The sequence below is a fragment of the Oncorhynchus kisutch genome, linkage group LG20, assembly GCF_002021735.2.
Source record: "Oncorhynchus kisutch isolate 150728-3 linkage group LG20, Okis_V2, whole genome shotgun sequence".
In the NCBI taxonomy this organism is placed as follows: domain Eukaryota; kingdom Metazoa; phylum Chordata; class Actinopteri; order Salmoniformes; family Salmonidae; genus Oncorhynchus; species Oncorhynchus kisutch.
The window spans coordinates 17300704-17318876 of record NC_034193.2 but is presented as its reverse complement, the minus strand read 5'-3'; the positions used below and the strand labels follow the sequence as shown (position 1 = coordinate 17318876).

At 41.9% G+C, this 18173-nt stretch overlaps 1 protein-coding gene across 11 annotated transcripts in view; it reads left to right on the top strand.

Annotated features, from left to right (window-relative positions):
- Positions 1-332: 332 nt before the first annotated feature.
- Positions 333-18173, top strand: part of pemt (phosphatidylethanolamine N-methyltransferase) — a 75585-nt gene continuing 57744 nt past the window's right edge. Inside the window, exons 1-2 of one of the 11 annotated variants that reach the window (XM_031799376.1) lie at positions 333-374; positions 9138-9245. In XM_031799376.1, the coding sequence (XP_031655236.1) occupies positions 348-374; positions 9138-9245 (135 nt within the window). In that variant the 5' untranslated portion in view covers positions 333-347. Of the gene's footprint in view, positions 375-435; positions 715-757; positions 1244-9137; positions 9246-18173 lie in introns of those variants that run through there. The other 10 variants (XM_020454220.2, XM_020454219.2, XM_031799377.1 and 7 more) reach the window with 10 other exon arrangements.

The following is an 18173-nucleotide window of genomic DNA, read 5'->3' as shown; positions in this document are numbered from 1 at the left end:
AGAAAATAAATGTATTAATGTATCCATCATTGATTGCTTTTCATTTGCCAGTGAAAAAAGTACATATCCAGTACATACATTTTAAAAACGTGACCAGGATAGCACAATAAAGTAAGAGACTAATTTCCATTGTGGTCTCATTCATCCTCTACTTTAAATGCATTTAGTGTCAAACGCCTGTTAGTTTAGCCTGCAAGCACTCATGGCAGTAGGCTAGATGGCAGTAGTGAGATCCAGATAATGTTTTTGAGTAATATCAATGCATGTTATACAGCAACCTGTTAGACTGTGTCTGCCTGCAGAACATTTCAGTTGGCTACGCGGTATACAATGCGTTTCATACTAAAATGTTGGTCATCGCAACAGTGATTCTGGTAAATAGATCTATCTGGTTGTGTCTCGCGGTTCTGTCTGTCGTTGCTCAATGACGATGACCTTTGAACCGGGTTACCCAGAAAACACCGCGCTGTTGGCTTCAGTGTGTTAGAGTTGGCTGTTGAATCTGTTCTACTACTAATCTTGGTTAAGATGTTTTTATAAATTTAGCTCAGTTATTCTGAAATGCTTTGCTGTCAGCACATATAAAGCATTCAAGTTCTCAGTCAGTCGTTCTTTCTACCGTGGTGTGTGTATGAGCGGCGTTGCCGACAAGAGAAATCCCGTGCTGGATTGTTGCGGAGGGCTGAATAACGTGGATTACAGTAAGGTACACGAGTGAGTGGGTGATACATATGGTACTCGTGTGTGCGCATGACATTCAGAGGGCAAAAATTGGGATGGTCTACTCAACAACTAAATATCGTTGATTTGTTGTCATTCGCCACACAGTAACCCGTTTTAGACAAAGAATGTATCGAAACGAATGAATTGCCACACAACCGCTATAACGTGACATCGACCATTGTCTCTGTCATAGATAATAATGTTCAGTGCACAGTGCGCAGAGTGTTGCATTCCGTGAGTGTATGTGAGATGTGACCGAGTTGGTTTAGCAACAACGCAGTGCCTAACACGTTTTAGGTAGTAGGCTACAGTGTCGCCATGGTGTAGAGTCAAGCTGCTGGAGAGTTGTGGGTCTGACAGCTTATACAAATAATATTATAGCCTACTGCTTCTGAATATTGCTCGAGCCTCCATGGCTGGACCGTCTCTGGGTATCACTTTGCAACCTGGACTCCGGGGTTAGACGTAACATAGTAAATCAGGGACACTCAAATTAGAATGAAATGTTACATTTTGTAAGGTATGTATTAAAGGTACCGTGATATTTTCTAAATGACAATTTGTACAATATGTTACACATTTTCAATACGTATGATATGTTACAAATTCCAATTTGTTGTGGCTAGGTGGCTAACATTAGCTGGGTTAAGGAAGGGTTAACTAACATGCTAAGTAGTTGCAAAGTAGCTAAAAAGTATTAAGTAGTTACTAAAATGCTAAAGTTGTCCGTGATGAGATTTGAACATCCAACCTTTGGGTTGCTAGACGTTTGCGTTATACCCTCACCCGTCCATCCCGAACAACCATCCTCCTGACGTTTGCATTATACTCCCACCCCGACCTTCTGTCTAATGTAACCATATCAAACGTAACATGTCATACTAATTTGAGGTCATGGATTTTTGTTTACAATGTTACGTCTTGCCTATGAGACCAGCCTGCACGTAAGCCTTATTTATTTTCCACCTTTATTTAACCAGGTAGGCCAGTTGAGAACAAGTTCTCATTTACAACTGCGACCTGGGCAAGATAAAGCAAAGCAGTGCAACAAAAACAACAACAGAGTTTCACATGGGATAAACAAATGTACAGTCAAGAACACAATCGAAAATCTGTATACAGTGTGTGCAAATGAGGTGAGGCAATAAATAGGCCATAGTGGTGAAGGTATTACAATTTAGCAATTAACACTGGAGTGATAGATGCACATCCTCATCTGCACAAGTATTAATACTGGTGTGCGAAAGAGCTGGAATAAACACATATGGGGATGAGGTAGGTTTAATGTCTACTTATAAACTGGCTACCTATTTAATCATTTAACCACTAGCCTCTTACATGATTAACAAAGGATTAGCCTACTGTCCTTCATAATACAATGGTTTTGAATCTTGTTAATGACTAACAATTGATATCTAGACTAATGCTTTACAAACAACCAGTGGATAAGAAATATCTGATGATGGTTTGGTTATAAGCAGACCTTGAACTGAAGTATTAGCCCACCTGCTTAAACCATCGTTTCCTACAACATGCTGGAAATGTAGGCTACATTTACTAGTGCAAATTATAGCGGGTGTTTAACAGAGTCAAACCAGTAACACGTGCTGGTGGGTACACATGGTCAACTGATGTACTGTAGGCTACTTAATTCTGTATCACCACAGAGTAGGCTTGGACATGACCAGTTCAAGTAGTTTGCTGGCCTTTGCAAGCTAGGTCATTGTGTCTATGTGTGGGCGTCAAAAGCTCTTTTCAAAGTGAAAAATAAAGTGTTTGCCTTGTGGTAATGGAACTCTGAAATTGACTGAACCCTGGCCCCTCTCCTCCCCCATTCAAAGCCCAGTTCAAAGTCGGGTATGTCTAAAAACAACAAGTATCAGGTGAAGAAGGCACTATGCCTCAGTGTGGGGAAACCCAAACAAGCAGCGACGTATGTTTGAATTGGAGGTGAACATGGTGTCACTACTCAGTCGTGCAAGGGTCTTGGGTTTGCAAAAAAATATATATATATACAGTACCAGTCAAAAGTTTGGACACCTACTCATTCAATGTTTAAATTTGTATTTATTTTTAAAGTGTGTATATTAACTGGTGTGCCTTGTTAAATGTTAATTTGAGGAATTTATTTCCTTAGTGCATTTGAACCAATCAGTTGTGACAAGGTAGGGGTGGAATATAGTCGAGAGCCCTGTTTTGTAAAAGATCAAGTCCATATTATGGCAAGAACAGATCACATAAGCAAAGAGAAATGACGGTCCATCATTACTTTAATACATGAAGGTCAGTCAATCCAGAAAATCTCAAGAACTTTGAAAGTGTCTTCAAGTGCAGTCGCTATGATGAAACTGGCTCTCATGAGGACCGCAACAGGTAAGGGAGACCCAGAGTTACAGTGAGGGGAAAAAGTATTTGATCCCCTGCTGATTCTGTACGTTTGCCCACTGACAAACAAATGATCAGTCTATAATTTTGATGGTAGGTTTATTTAAAAATGTTATAAATTTGATTTGCATTTTTACGAGGGAAATAAGTATTTGATGCCCTATCAATCAGAAAGATTTCTGGCTCCCAGGTGTCTTTTATACAGGTAACGAGCTGAGATTAGGAGCACACTCTTAAAGGAAGTGCTCATAATCTCAGTTTGTTACCTGTATAAAAGACACCTGTCCACAGAAGCAATCAATCAGATTCTAAACTCTCCACCATGGCCAAGACCAAAGAGCTCTCCAAGGATGTCAGGATCAAGATTGTAGATCTACACAAGGATGGAATGGGCTACAAGACCATCGCCAAGCAGCTTAGTGAGAAGGTGACAACAGTTGGTGCGATTATTCGCAAATGGAAGAAACACAAAAGAACTGTCAATCTCCCTTGGCCTGGGGCTCCATGCAAGATCTCACCTCGTGGAGTTGCAATGATCATGAGAACGGTGACGAATCAGCCCAGATCTACACGGGGGGATCTTGTCAATGATCTCAAGGCAGCTGGGACCATAGTCACCAAGAAAACAATTGGTAACACACTTCGCCGTGAAGGACTGAAATCATGCAGTACCCGTATATGTGCTCAAGAAAGCCAATATACATGCCCGTCTGAAGTTTGCCAATGAACAATGATTCAGAGGACAACTGGGTGAAAGTGTTGTGGTCAGATGAGACCAAAATGGAGCTCTTTGGCATCAACTCAACTCACCGTGTTTGGAGGAGGAGGAATGCTGCCTATGACCCCAAGAACACCATCCCCACCGTCAAACATGGAGGTGGAAACATTATGCTTTGGGGGTGTTTTTCTGCTAAGGGGACAGGACAACTTCACCGCATCAAAGGGACGATGGACGGGGCCATGTACTGTCAATTCTTGGGTGAGAACCTCCTTCCGTCAGCCAGGGCATTGAAAATGGGTTGTGGATGGGTATTCCAGCATGACAATGACCCAAAACACACGGCCAAGTCAACAAAGGAGTGGCTCAAGAAGAAGCACATTAAGGTCCTGGAGTGGCCTAGCCTGGGCGTGAACCCAGAGTCTCTGGTGGCCCTAGACCACTGCGCCACCCGGGAGGCCCCCAAGATCCTCTTTTTTAAGGTTACACTTCTCAAGAAACTCAACTACCGCTTTTGCTATTGATCTTCATCGCCCCCCGCCCCTCCCCCTCCAATTCAACCAACCTGAGAAATGTGGACACCGGTTATTTTTTTTAGCACTGAAATACCAAATCCCCACACCCAGGTATTTCGAGACACTGACTTCAGTGGACTCATCCAAAAGGAGACTGAACTTCTCATCCCCCACATCTGATGTTACCCTTTTGAGAAAATAAAGAGCCAGTACTCCCCTAATCATTTCTGTGTGCTTGGTGCGGTGCATTTGGAAGTTTGTTGCTTCCACAGAATCTGAAAAGGCAGATTTGCAAGCCATACCTAAATGGTCACATGCTAGCAGTGAACAATGCTCCGCAATGGCCATTGCCATAGTAGCTTCTGTGCTTTTGCAGTTATCCACTTTCTTAACCAACTGGTAATGTAGACTGCGTTGTGGGGTTGTACGGTTTTGATTTCTTTATATGCTTTGCTGTAGCACAATGTTTTTTGATGTCATACATTTTTGCAAGTACATCTGATTTGCAGTACGCACGGTATGCCCGACAATCATCCCCAATTACTGGCTTCAGCCACCCTTTAAATTCAGGTACAGTACAGACTTTTGATTGAGACATGTTGGTTGATGTAAGTTCTGTTCAAGATCAAACATTTTTGACCAACTAAACACAAAAAAAGAAACATCTCACTCACTGTCAACTGTTTATTTTCAGCAAACTTAACGTGTGTAAATATATGTATGAACATAAGATTCAACAACTGAGACATAAACTGAACAAGTTCCACAGACATATGACTAACAGAAACGGAAGAATGTGTCCCTGAACAAAGGGGCGCGGTCAAAATCAAAAGTAACAGTCAGTATCTGGTGTGGCCACCAGCTGCATTAACCTCTCTGGGATATGTGGGATGCTAGAGTCTCACCTGGCCAAAAGCCAGTGAAAATGAAGAGCGCCAAATTCAAATAAATTACTATAAAAATCAAACTTTCATGAAATCACACATGCAAGATACCAAATTTTAGCTACACTTGTTGTGATTCCAGCCAACATGTCAGGTTTCAAAAAGGCTTTTTGGCGAAAGCAAACAATGCTATTATCTGAGGATAGCACCCCAATAAACAAAGACAGAAAAGCATATTTCAACCCCGCAGGCTCGACACAAAAGGCAGAAATAAAGATATAATCCATGCCTTACGAGCTTCTTTTGTTGGCACTCCAATATGTCCCATAAACATGTCCCACAAATGGTCCTTTTGTTGGCACTCCAATATGTCCCATAAATATGTCCCACAAATGGTCCTTTTGTTGGCACTCCAATATGTCCCATAAACATGTCCCACAAATGGTCCTTTTGTTGGCACTCCAATATGTCCCATAAATATGTCCCACAAATGGTCCTTTTGTTGGCACTCCAACATGTCCCACAAATGGTCCTTTTGTTGGCACTCCAATATGTCCCATAAACATGTCCCACAAATGGTCCTTTTGTTGGCACTCCAATATGTCCCATAAACATGTCCCACAAATGGTCCTTTTGCTGGCACTCCAATATGTCCCATAAACATGTCCCACAAATGGTCCTTTTGTTGGCACTCCAATATGTCCCACAAATGGTCCTTTTGTTGGCACTCCAATATGTCCCATAAACATGTCCCACAAATGGTCCTTTTGTTGGCACTCCAATATGTCCCATAAACATGTCCCACAAATGGTCCTTTTGTTGGCACTCCAATATGTCCCATAAACATGTCCCACAAATGGTCCTTTTGTTTGATTAATTATGTCGATATATATCCAAAATGTCCATTTGGCGCGTTTGATCCAGAAAAACACTGGTTCCAACTTGCGCAACGTGACTACAAATATCTCAAAAGTTACCTGTAAACTTTGCCAAAACATTTCAAACTACTTTTGTAATAGAACTTTAGGTATTTTTTTACGTAAATAATTGATAAATTGAAGACTGGATGATCTGTGTTCAATACAGTAGGAAAACAAACTGTGGCTAGCTTTCAGGCCACCCACCTCTAACAAAGAGTCCTCTTCACTCAAGCCTCATTCTGAACAGTGACACTTCTTCATTGCACAAAGGAAAAAACGTCAACCAATTTCTAAAGACTGTTGACATCCAGTGGAAGCGATAGGAACTGCAAGAAATCTGGATTCCCAATGAAAAGCCATTGAAAAGAGTGACCTCAAAAAAAAAAAATCCTAGGGGTTTCGCCTGCCAAATAAGTAAGGTTATACTCACAGACATTATTCAAACAACTTTAGAAACGTCAGAGTGTTTTCTATCCAAATCTAATAATATGCCTATCTTATCTTCTGGGGATGAGTAGCAGGCAGTTTAATCTGGGCACGCTTTAATCCAATATTCCGAATGCTGCCCCCTATCCTAGAGAAGTTAACTACTGCAGTGCATCTCCTCCTCATTTACTGCACCAGATTTGCCAGTTATTGCTGTGAGATGTTACGCCAGTCTTCCACCAAGGAACCTGCAAATTCCCGGACATTTCTGGGGGGAATGGCCCTAACCCTCACCCTCTGATACAACAGGTCCCAGATGTGCTCAATGGGATTGAGATCCGGGCTCTTCGCTGAACACTGACATGCCTGTCTTGCAGGAAATCACGCACAGAATGAGCAGTATGGCTGGTGGCATTGTCATGCTGGAGGGTAATGTCAGGATGAGCCTGCAGGAAGGGTACCACATGAGGGAGGAGGATGTCTTCCCTGTAACGCGCAGTATTGAGATTGCCTGCAATGACAACAAGCTCAGTCGGATGATGCTGTGACACACCGCCCCAGACCATGATTGACCCTCCACCTCCAAATCGATCCCGCTCCAGAGTATAGGCCTCGGTTTAACGCACGTTCCTTCGACAATAAACGCGAATCCGACAATCACCCCCGGTGAGACAAAACCGCGACCCGTCAGTGAAGAGCACTTTTTGCCAGTTCTGTCTGGTCCAGGAATGGTGGGTTTGTGCCCAGAGGTGACGTTGTTGCCGGTGATGTCTGGTGAGGACCTGCCTTACAACAGGCCTACACGCCCTCAGTCCAGCCTCTCTCTGCCTATTGCGGAAAGTCTGGGACTGATGGAAGTATTGTGCGTTCCTGGTGTAACTCGGGCAGTTGTTGCCATCCTGTACCTGTCCTGCAGCTGTGATGTTCGTATGTACCGATCCTGTACAGGTGTCGTTACATGTAGTCTGCCACTGCGAGGACGATCAGCTGTCCATCCTGTCTCCCTGTAGCTCTGTCTTAGGCAATATATTGCAATATATATTGCCCTGGCCATATCTGCAGTCCTTATGCGTCCTTGCAGCATGCCTAAGGCACGTTCATACAGATGAGCAGGGACCCTGGCCATCTTTCTTTTGGTGTTTTTCAGACTCCGTAGAAAGGCCTCTTTTTAGTGTCCTAAGTTTAGTGTCCTAACTGTGACCTTAAGGTCAGTTAAGCTGTGAGTGTCTTAACGACCGTTCCACAGGTGCATGTTCATTAATTGTTTATGGTTCATTGAACAAGCAGCGTTTAAACCCTTTACAATGAAGATCTGTGAAGTTATTTTGATTTTTACCAATTATCATTGAGAGACAGGGTCCTGAAAAGGGGACATTCCTTTTTCTTCTGAGTTTATATTCATTGGGTTTGTCTCGTTGAACGCCTACAATCTTGCTGCTGCCGTCAGCCAACAATGATTTGCAATTTGCTGAAATTGCTGCTGGCCTGCTTCTGCCTGTGCACGAGCTGAGCGCCTGCTGCTGACGTTACTCTCAATGCACTTTTGCAGCCAGGCAGTTGTGTTGTGAGTGTTTGACAGAGAAAATCGTTTTTGTGTCATTTAGAGGGAAATTGCGTGCATTTTAGCATTTGAGTAACTTTTCAAAAGTTCCTAAAGGTTCCAAATACATGGAATACATGGAAAATGCTAAGTTGACATCAATGGGCCTGTTCTTGCCATAATATGGACTTGGCCTTTTAACAAATTGGGTATACCACCCATACCTTATCACAACACATATGATTGGCTCAAATGCATTAAGTGTAAAGAAATTCCTCAAATTAACTTTCAACAAGGCACACCTGTTAATTGAATGTTTTCCAGGTGACTACCTCATGAAGCTGGTTGAGAGAATGCCAAGAGTGTGCAATGCTGTCATCAAGGCAAAGGGTGGCTATTTTGAAGAATCTCAAATATAAAATGTGTTTTTATTAACACTTTTTTGGTTACTACATGATTCCAATTGTGTTATTTCATAGTTATGTCTTCACTATGATTCTACAATGTAGAAAATTGTAAAAATAAAGAAAAACCCTTGAATGATTAGGTGTGTCCAAACATTTGACTGGTACTGTATATTATTGTCACATACACCGGATAGGTGCAGTGAAATGTGTTTTACAGGGTCAGCCATAGTAGGACGGTGCCCCTGGAGAAAATGAGGGTTAAGTACCTTGCTCAAGGGCACATTGACAGATGTACCCTTAGCTACTGGCCCAATGCTCTAACCGCTAGGCTACCTGTTGCCCTATAAATATTCTGCATAAAGCCGTGAATGATATCCAAAATTGATCACATTAGTCATCAGTCATACTGAAATACTATTTAACACTGACCGAATTAAAATACCTACAGTTCATTTTCCCATCTAGAAAAGGCCTACAACTCTGTTCATTAACTCAAAGAAAACCTCTAGGCACTCATCAGTAAAAAAACTCCAAAGGTCAAAGTTAAACTGTCTTTTGAACTTTGACATAGAATTCTATTTCTGTGCTTCTGATATTTCTCTGTTTCTATGTCTGTCAGGTGGACATGTCAGTAATGGAGGATGTTCTGAAGCACATAGACGTCTATGACCCCAGGTTCTGTGTTGCTGTCATCGCCATCATCTTCAACCCTTTCTTCTGGAATGTGGTGAGTAATCAAAGCATATATGTAAAATTCATAGACATGATTTCCATTCAAAATTAATATTGATGAGTAATGAGTAGCCGATGCATAGAAATAAAATTAATAGAATGGACCTTCACATTCAAATGTTTAGTGGCTGTTCTGGCGTAATTCTATTTATCATATAACTAGAGAGCAGTGTTTCCCAACTCCGGTCCTCGAGTACCTCAAACAGTACATATTGAAATCCAATTAAAGTTTATTCGTCGCATACACACTTTAATAGATGTATTACAGTTGAAGTCGGACGTTTACATACACCTTAGCCAAATTCGTTTAAACTCAGTTTTTCACAATTCCTGACATTTAATCCTAGTAAAAAAATCCCCTGTCTTGGGTCAGTTAGGATCACAACTTTATTTTAAGAATGTGAAATGTCAGAATAATAGTAGAGAGAGTTATTTCTTTCATCTAGTTCCAAGTGGGTCAGAAGTGTACATACACTCAATTTGTATTTGGTAGCATTGCCTTTAAATGGTTTAACTTGGGTCAAACGTTTCGGGTAGCCTTCCACAAGCATCCCACATTAAGTTGGGTGAATTTGGGTCCATTCCTCCTGACAGGGCTGGTGTAACTGAGTCAGGTTTGTAGGCCTCCTTGCTCGCACATGCTTTTTCAGTTCTGCCAACAAATGTTCTATAGGATTGAGGTCAGGGCTTTGTGATGGCCACGCCAATACCTTGACTTTGTTGTCCTTAAGCCATTTTGCCACAACTTTACCTTTGACCGAGTCAAAGGTATCCGACACCGAGACAAGAATGTAGTCTGGAGACCGCTCCCTAGTACTTCAACACTGATTCTGTCCATAGCTGTATACCAGCCTCTCCCAACTTCTCTCTGTTACTCGCCTGTTTTTCCTGCCCCTCCTCTTTTTGTTCTGTTCTTCTCCCTCTATTTCTCCCAACCCATTTCTTTCACAGTTCCTCAGTTTTACATATCAAAGCAATCAGTGTTGGAAGTTAATTCAATGAAACGGAACAAATTGTTAGTTGTCTATTGGATAACATGCTGAAAGAAGTCATCTGTTTTTAAGGCCATGCCTTCAACACATTTGCAGAGACCGAGGATCTGCCCCAGGTTTAGGAGGACAACATGACACGTTTATCTGGGCTGGTTATGCAAATGCATGCCCTTAACATGCATTATCAGCTGGTTATATAACGCTTTTATCTTTTAGACTCAGATGTAATATTGAAACACCAAAACAATATTGATTTCCCCCGTCAACTGGTTGATAACAATAACACTTGGCACACTAAACGTCATGAAAGAGGTCATAGTTTGTCGGCATTTGTTTTGTAGCAACTAGTGGTATTCTTCGAATAGTAGAGTGGAGAGTTTTGGGCTAGCAGCACCAAGCCCGAGTGGTCTCTGAAGTTTACAGCCAGTTCTTCAGGTCTTTTTTTCTATGTGGGTTACTCAGATCTTTTTTTGCCAGTCATTCATATCTGTTGTTCAGAAAATCTTAACACATGAAACAAAGTCAGCAAAACTCTCACCATAAGTAGAGACTAAGGGAGACAGAGGTAGAGAAATATAAACCAACTTGAGATGTTCTGACTGTGAGAGACCAGTATAGAATTCTATTGAATTGGTACAGCATGTGTCCTCTCTCTCTCTCTGTGAGAATAACCTAAAAGCATTCAAGTGGGTCTGCGGGAAAGGGGAAAATAAAAACTCTATTCAATAGAGGCTATTCAATAGATCTTTTTTATATAATTTCAGAGGAAAGGGTAGAGCTTCTTTTCACAAACATCTTACCCAACCTTTCTTTAGCCTAAAAAATCTTACCCAACCTTTCTTTAGCCTATAAATGTCCACTGGCCTTTAATTGAAAGCAAAATATTCTGAGCACTTGTAAAAATTGTGAAGGTACATGGAGGATTTGACACCTGTATAGGGTTTGTTTGAATACCCTTTGGCTGTTGCCTTAGTGTATATCATTTGCTGAGTGCACAAAATTTTAGGAACACCTTCCTAATATTGAGTTGCACCCCCTTTTGCCCCCCGAACCACCTCAATTCGTCGAGGCATGGACTCTACAAGGTCTCGAATGTGTTTCACAGTTAGTACATTGTTGTAGTCAGACATGAGTTAGCTAGTCCCACCATAGCTGCGTCCAATATTTATTTGTGCCCCAGACATGGGTTGCACCCATAGACTTGAGACAAGTTTGTGTGTTCTAGCTGTGCAGAGAAGGGAAGTGAGCTCAGTGAGATATTTCAGCGCTGGTCCTCAATGGCTGTGTCCATTTACTCTTGGTTTTCGTTCTTTTTAATCAGTGATTTGATAATGACCTGAGTAACTAGGTGTGTGCACTCAAGGCAATCACTGTGACCATAATTGATCATTGCAGAGGAGAAATGATAGTTAGCAGGTTGGTGGTTCATGAGATTTGAGTTGTGTAGCAGCTCAGCCTCAAGGTCTGGACAGGACTGTGTGCCCGCCCTACCCCTTACGTTCCTCTGCAGCGGGCTCAGTCAGCCATGTTGACATTGAGGTAATGGCAGGGTCAGCCTGTCCCTCTTCTTCCTTCTTATCTCTCTGACTCTATGGCTAGCTGGTGGCGCTAACGTCAACCAGATTACACAATACTGATTACACTCTCTCACAACCTCTTTTTTTTATCGTCTGAGATTACCATAGATTGGAAAGTTGCCGCGGTCATCCCCTTCTTCAAAGGGGGAGACACTCTGGACCCAAACTGCTACAGACTTATATCTATCCTACCCTGCCTTTCTAAGGTATTCAAAAGCCACATTAACAAACAGATTACCGACCAGTTTGAATCCCACCGTAACTACTCCGCTATGCAATCTGGTTTCAGAGCTGGTCATGGGTGCACCTCAGCCACGCTCAAGGTCCTAAATGATATCATAACCGCCACCGATAAAAGGCAGTACTGTGCAGCTGTATTCATCAAATAGGCTTTCGACTCTGTCAATCACAACATTCTTATTGGCAGACTCAACAGCCTTGGTTTCTCAAAATGATTGCTTCGCTTGGTTCACCAACTACTTCTCTGATAGAGTTCAGTATGTCAAATCGGAGGGGCTGTTGTCCGGACCTCTGGCAGTCTATATGGCGGTGCCACAGGGTTCAATTCTCGGGCCGATGCTCTTCTCTGTATACATCAATGATGTCGCTCTCGCTGCTGGTGATTCTCTGATCCACCTCTACGCAGACGACACCATTCTGCATTGTGTTAACTAACCTCCAGACGAGCTTCAATGCCATACAACTCTCCTTCCGTGGCCTCCAACTGCTCTTAAATGCAAGTAAAACTAAATGCATGCTCTTCAACCGATCGCTGCCCGCCCGCCCGTCCAGCATCACTACTCTGGACAGTTCTGACTTAGAATATGTGGACAACTACAAATACCTAGGTGTCTGGTTAGACTGTAAATTCTCCTTCCAGACTCATATTAAGCATCTCCAATCCAAATTAAATCTAGAATTGGCTTCCTATTTCGCAACAAAGCATCCTTCACTCATGCTGCCAAACACACCCTCGTAAAACTGACCATCCTACCGATCCTCGACTTTGGCGATGTCATTTACAAAATAGCCTCCAACACTCTACTCAACAAATTGGATGTAGTCTATCACAGTGCCATCCATTTTGTCACCAAAGCCCCATATACTACCCACCACTGCAACCTGTACGTACGCTCTCGTTGGATGGCCCTCGCTTCATACTCATCGCCAAACCCACTGGCTCCAGGTCATCTACAAGTCTCTGCTAGGTAAATCCCCGCCTTATCTCAGCTCACTGGTCACCATAGCAGCACCCACCCGTAGCACTCGCTCCAGCAGGTATATCTCACTGGTCACCCCCAAAACCAATTCTTCCTTTGGCCCCCTCTCCTTCCAGTTCTCTGCTGCCGATGACTGACTGGATTGAACTGCAAAAATCACTGAAGCTGGAGACCCATATCTCCCTCACTAGCTTTAAGCACCAGCTGTCAGAGCAGCTCACAGATCACTGCACCTGTACATAGCCCATCTGTAAACAGCCCATCCAACTACCTCATCCCCATACTGTATTTTATTTATCTTGCTCCTTTGCACCCCAGTATCTCTACTTTCACATGCATCTTCTGCACATTTTACCATTCCAGTGTTTAATTACTATATTGTAATTACTTCGCCACCATGGACTCTTTATTACCTTACCTCCCTTATCCTACCTCATTTGCACATACTGTATATAGACTTTTTTCGCAAAAACCAAAACGTGCACCCCTTATGGTCCGCAGGACCGAGTTTGTGAAACGCTGCCACACAGTAACAGCACAGCTTCTCCCACCAAGTTGAAGCTCGAACTGCTCCTGCACATGCTGCACACGGCTCCTGTACAGTCACTGAAAGATATCAAATTCAAATAAAATGTTATTGGCCGCATACACGTGTTTAGCAGATGTTATTGCGGGTGTAGAGAAATGCTTCTGTTTCTAGCTCCAACAGTGCAGTAATATCTAACAATACACACAATCTAAAGTTAAAGGAATGGAATTAAGAATATATAAATATTTGGACAAGCAATGTCAGAGAGGCATAGACTAAGACACAGTAGGATAGAATATAGTATATACAGTTAGTATATCAGCCAAGACCTCAGAAAACAATTGTAGACCTCCACATGTCTGGTTCATCCTTGGGAGCAATTTCCAAACGCCTGAAGGTACCACGTTCATTTGTACAAACTGTAGTATGCAAGTATAATCACCATGGGACCAAGCAGCCATCATACCGCTCAGGAAGGAGATGCGTTCTGTCTCCTAGAGATAAATGTACTTTGGTGCGACAAGTGCAAATCAATCCCAGAACAACAGCAAAGGACCTTGTGAAGATGCTGGAGGAAGCTGGTATAAAAGTATCTATATCCACAGTAAAACTAGTCCTATATCGACATAACCTGAAAGGCCGATCAGCAAGGAAGAAGCCACTGCTCCAAAACCACCATCAGAAAGCCAGACTACAGTTTGCAACTGCACATGGAGACAAAGATCGTACTTTTTGAAGAAATGTCCTCATGTCTGATGAAACAAAAATAGAACTGTTTAGCCATAATGACCACCGTTATGTTTGGAGGAAAAAGGGGGAGGCTTGCAAGCTGAAGAACACCATCCCAACCGTTAAGCATCATGTTGTGGGGGTGCTTTACTGCAGGAGGGACTCGTGCACTTCACAAAATAAATGGCATCATGAGGATGGAAGATTATGTGGATCTATTGAAGCAACATCTCAAGACATAGGTCAGGAAGTTCAAGCTTGGTCACAAATGGGTCTTCCAAATGGACAATGAACACAAGCATACTTCCGAAGTTGTGGCAAAATGGCTTAAGGACAACACAGTCAAGGTATTGGAGTGGCTATCACAAAGCCCTGACCTCAATCCCACAGAAAATTTGTTGGCAGAACTGATAAGCATGTGCGAGCAAGGAGGCCTACTAACCTGACTCAGTTACACCAGCTCTGTCAGGAGGAATGGGCAAAAATGTACCCAACTTATTGTGGGAAGCTTGTGGAAGGCTACCCAAAATATTTGACCCAAGTTCAACAATTTAAAGGCAATGCTACCAAATACTAATTGAGTGTATGTAAACTTCTGATCCACTGGGAATGTGATGAGAGAAATAAAAGCTGAAATAAATCATTCTCTCTACTATTGTTCTGACATTTCACATTCTTAAAGTAAAGTTGTGATCCTAACTGACCTAAGACAGGAAATGTTTACCTTGATTACATGTCAGAAATTGTGGAAAACAAAGTTTTAAATGTATTTGGCTAAGGTGTATGTAAACTTCTGACTTCAGCTGTACATATGAGATGAGTAATGCAAAATATTTAAACAATACATCACCCTAAAAGACCCTCTTTTATACAGTGGATTCTGAAATGGCAACATACACTCTGGTACAGCATGCCTTTTCACCCACACAGCGCTCAACACCTCCCTAACACAATAGCATACAGACCCTTGTTGAGTTTTTGACGTGACAGTTTTCACTCATTCTCTGAGGTGAATGAGGAGTCTTGATGTAAGTTGGTGGGCGGCGGTGGTTGCATTGGAGTTATCAATCGGTGTTGAAGGAAAAACAATGTTTGTGAAAAACTGCAATCAAACCTCGCTCCCATCCACCTTTCACACTCACCAACACTACAGGTGCCTCACTCCTATGCCCATTTTAATAAGCAGCCTCTCAGGCCTAGAGGTGGAAAATGCAACTGATGTAGAATGGGTGCCAGCCCATTAGCCAGCAGGGCCGAAGGACCCCTTTTCACCCCTCGGGTGTTTTATTGAGTGCCCGAGTTGGCCTGATGGCCACAGCCCAGAACAATCAACCAGACCATGAGTCAGCAAGAATGAAAGGAGCTTAGCAGAACTAGCTGACAAAGGATAAGAAAAGAGGGGTGAAGGGATGAGAGGAGAAGCACAATATAATACAAGTCTAGCAGGGAGATGTACTGACCATTTGGGCAGGTAAAAAATAAATAATACAAATATGTTTTACAGGGTGGAATAGAAAGGAAGTAAGATTACTTTTCATTTCAATGGAAAAGTGAAATGGAGGGGAGATAATGGCGAGGGAGCACATCATGAGAGGGAAGCAAAAAATGTGAAACAAAGTGAAGAGAAACATGATAGGGATTCTGCATGAAGCCTCACGTGTAGTAGTCTGGGATTCAAGGTTCCACCTGTGCTCGTCTGAATGAAAAGTTTCAATTCTGAATTTTCACTATAAAGCAACATTGGGCAACTCTTCATCTTAGATGGTAGCTACTCCATGTCTTTCCATTGGCTGCCGACATAACAATCTATTAATGTTATTATTGCCAAGGTTACTTTGTTGCTACTTCAGACTGTCAACTGGACCAGGGACGTTGAAATTATTGTTGAATTTAATGGGGCAATCTGCAGTTCAAACAACAAGATTGTGACCAACCCGCTAGTGTTTTGATATGTAGCTGAGGGATGGGGCTGGAGAAATGTAATCACTCTCAAATTCATAGTCCTTGCATTCGTACCGCTGTCTGACTATCCATGAGATCAAAATGATAGTTTTAACCATGTTTTGAGACTATACCGTGTTTTCTTTAGATTTGAGTTATTATTTAGATTTTAGATTATAGTTATGGGGTAAACAAGCTTATATTTTGGGTTTTTATGGGATACAACAATTGATCTCACAAGGCATTTAGAAATTATAATCTGCAGTAATCAATACCATTTAATATACCATTAATTTTAAAGTCCAAAAATGCAATCACAAAATTAAATTCTTAATAATTATAATATAATTAGTTATATTTAGCCTAATTTATTAGCTTGGATGTTTAGCGTTCCTTTGGATATGACAGCTATGGAGCGTGTGTGTGTGTACACTCACATTTTTTGCAGTTAGCTCCGAACCCAGCCACACATGCATCCACACCCACAGGTTTTTTTCCTGGCTCAAAAAGGGGCTTAAGTGGTGGGCGTGGCGGCGTCGTGGCAATGACCATGGTCAGCCCGTTGGCGTGGCTGAATTCGGTCCCGGGGAAGAAAATTTTTCAGGCCCCCATCTTGTGTTTTACAGCCAATTTTCTGCAATAAAAAATATATACAGTGGGGAGAACAAGTATTTGATACACTGCCGATTTTGCAGGTTTTCCTACTTACAAAGCATGTAGAGGTCTGTAATTTTTATCATAGGTACACTTCAACTGTGAGAGAAGGAATCTAAAACAAAAATCCAGAGAATCACATTTGTATGATTTTTAAGTAATTAATTCGCACAGAATTCTGTGGCACCATGTAAGCTGCGCCGAGGTACGCCACAAAGGACGAACCACTGTATGCATTTTTACTTACCATTCATATGTCCTACAACCAGCTGCAGGTGGTTTAGAGCTTGAATTAGGAATTCACCTGGATAAACAAGACTATGTTAAAGGCCAGATTCAATATGGTAGCCTCAATGCCCAACCCAGGTGTTCATTAATTCAAAACCTAATTTGCACTCACTGTATATAGACTTTTTCTACTGTATTATTGACTGTATGTTTTGTTTATTCCTGGTGTAACTCTGTGTTGTATGTGTCAAACTGCTATGCTTTATCTTGGCCAGGTCACAGTTGCAAATGAGAACTTGTTCTCAACTTGCCTACCTGGTTAAATGAAGGTGAAATAAATAAGTGTTTGGAGATTTTGAGAATCTGCATTACTTACACTACCGGTCAAAAGTTTGAGAACACCTACTCATTCAAGAGATTTTCTTAATTTTTTACAATTTTATACATTGTAGAAAAATAGTGAAGACATCTAAACTATGAAATAACACATGGAATCATGTAGTAACAAAAAAAGTTTTAAACAAATCACAATCGATTTTCGATTCTTCAAATAGTCACCCTTTGCTTTGATGACAGCTTTGCACACTCTTGGCATTCTCTCAATCAAGATGGCGCAGCAGTAAGACATATATTTGTTTTTGTCCCATGTAAATATTCAGTCTTATTCATTTTTCTGGTATACATTTCATTATATTTCAATCTCTTTTTTTCAATTTTCGAAGTAAATATACCTTCCTGCAACCCGCCTCGCACAATGTGGTACGAATCTGATATTTTTTTTAGACCTAATAACTGGAACCTCCATCAGAAGCTAGCCAGCTAATTAGCACCGGATCTTCACGGCTAAATAGCTGCTACCGTGTGGCTATTGTGGCTAACACCCTTGTCCAGAAGCATGCACCAGTTAGCCTCGAGTTAGGCCCATCTCCCGGCTAGCAAGCGAAGTACACCAACTACAATGCCTCTCTTGCCAATTTGGCCTGGACCTTTGTTGATACGGAGCCCCGCCGATCCATCATTACTGATCTGCTGAAATAATTTGCCCGACGTGCT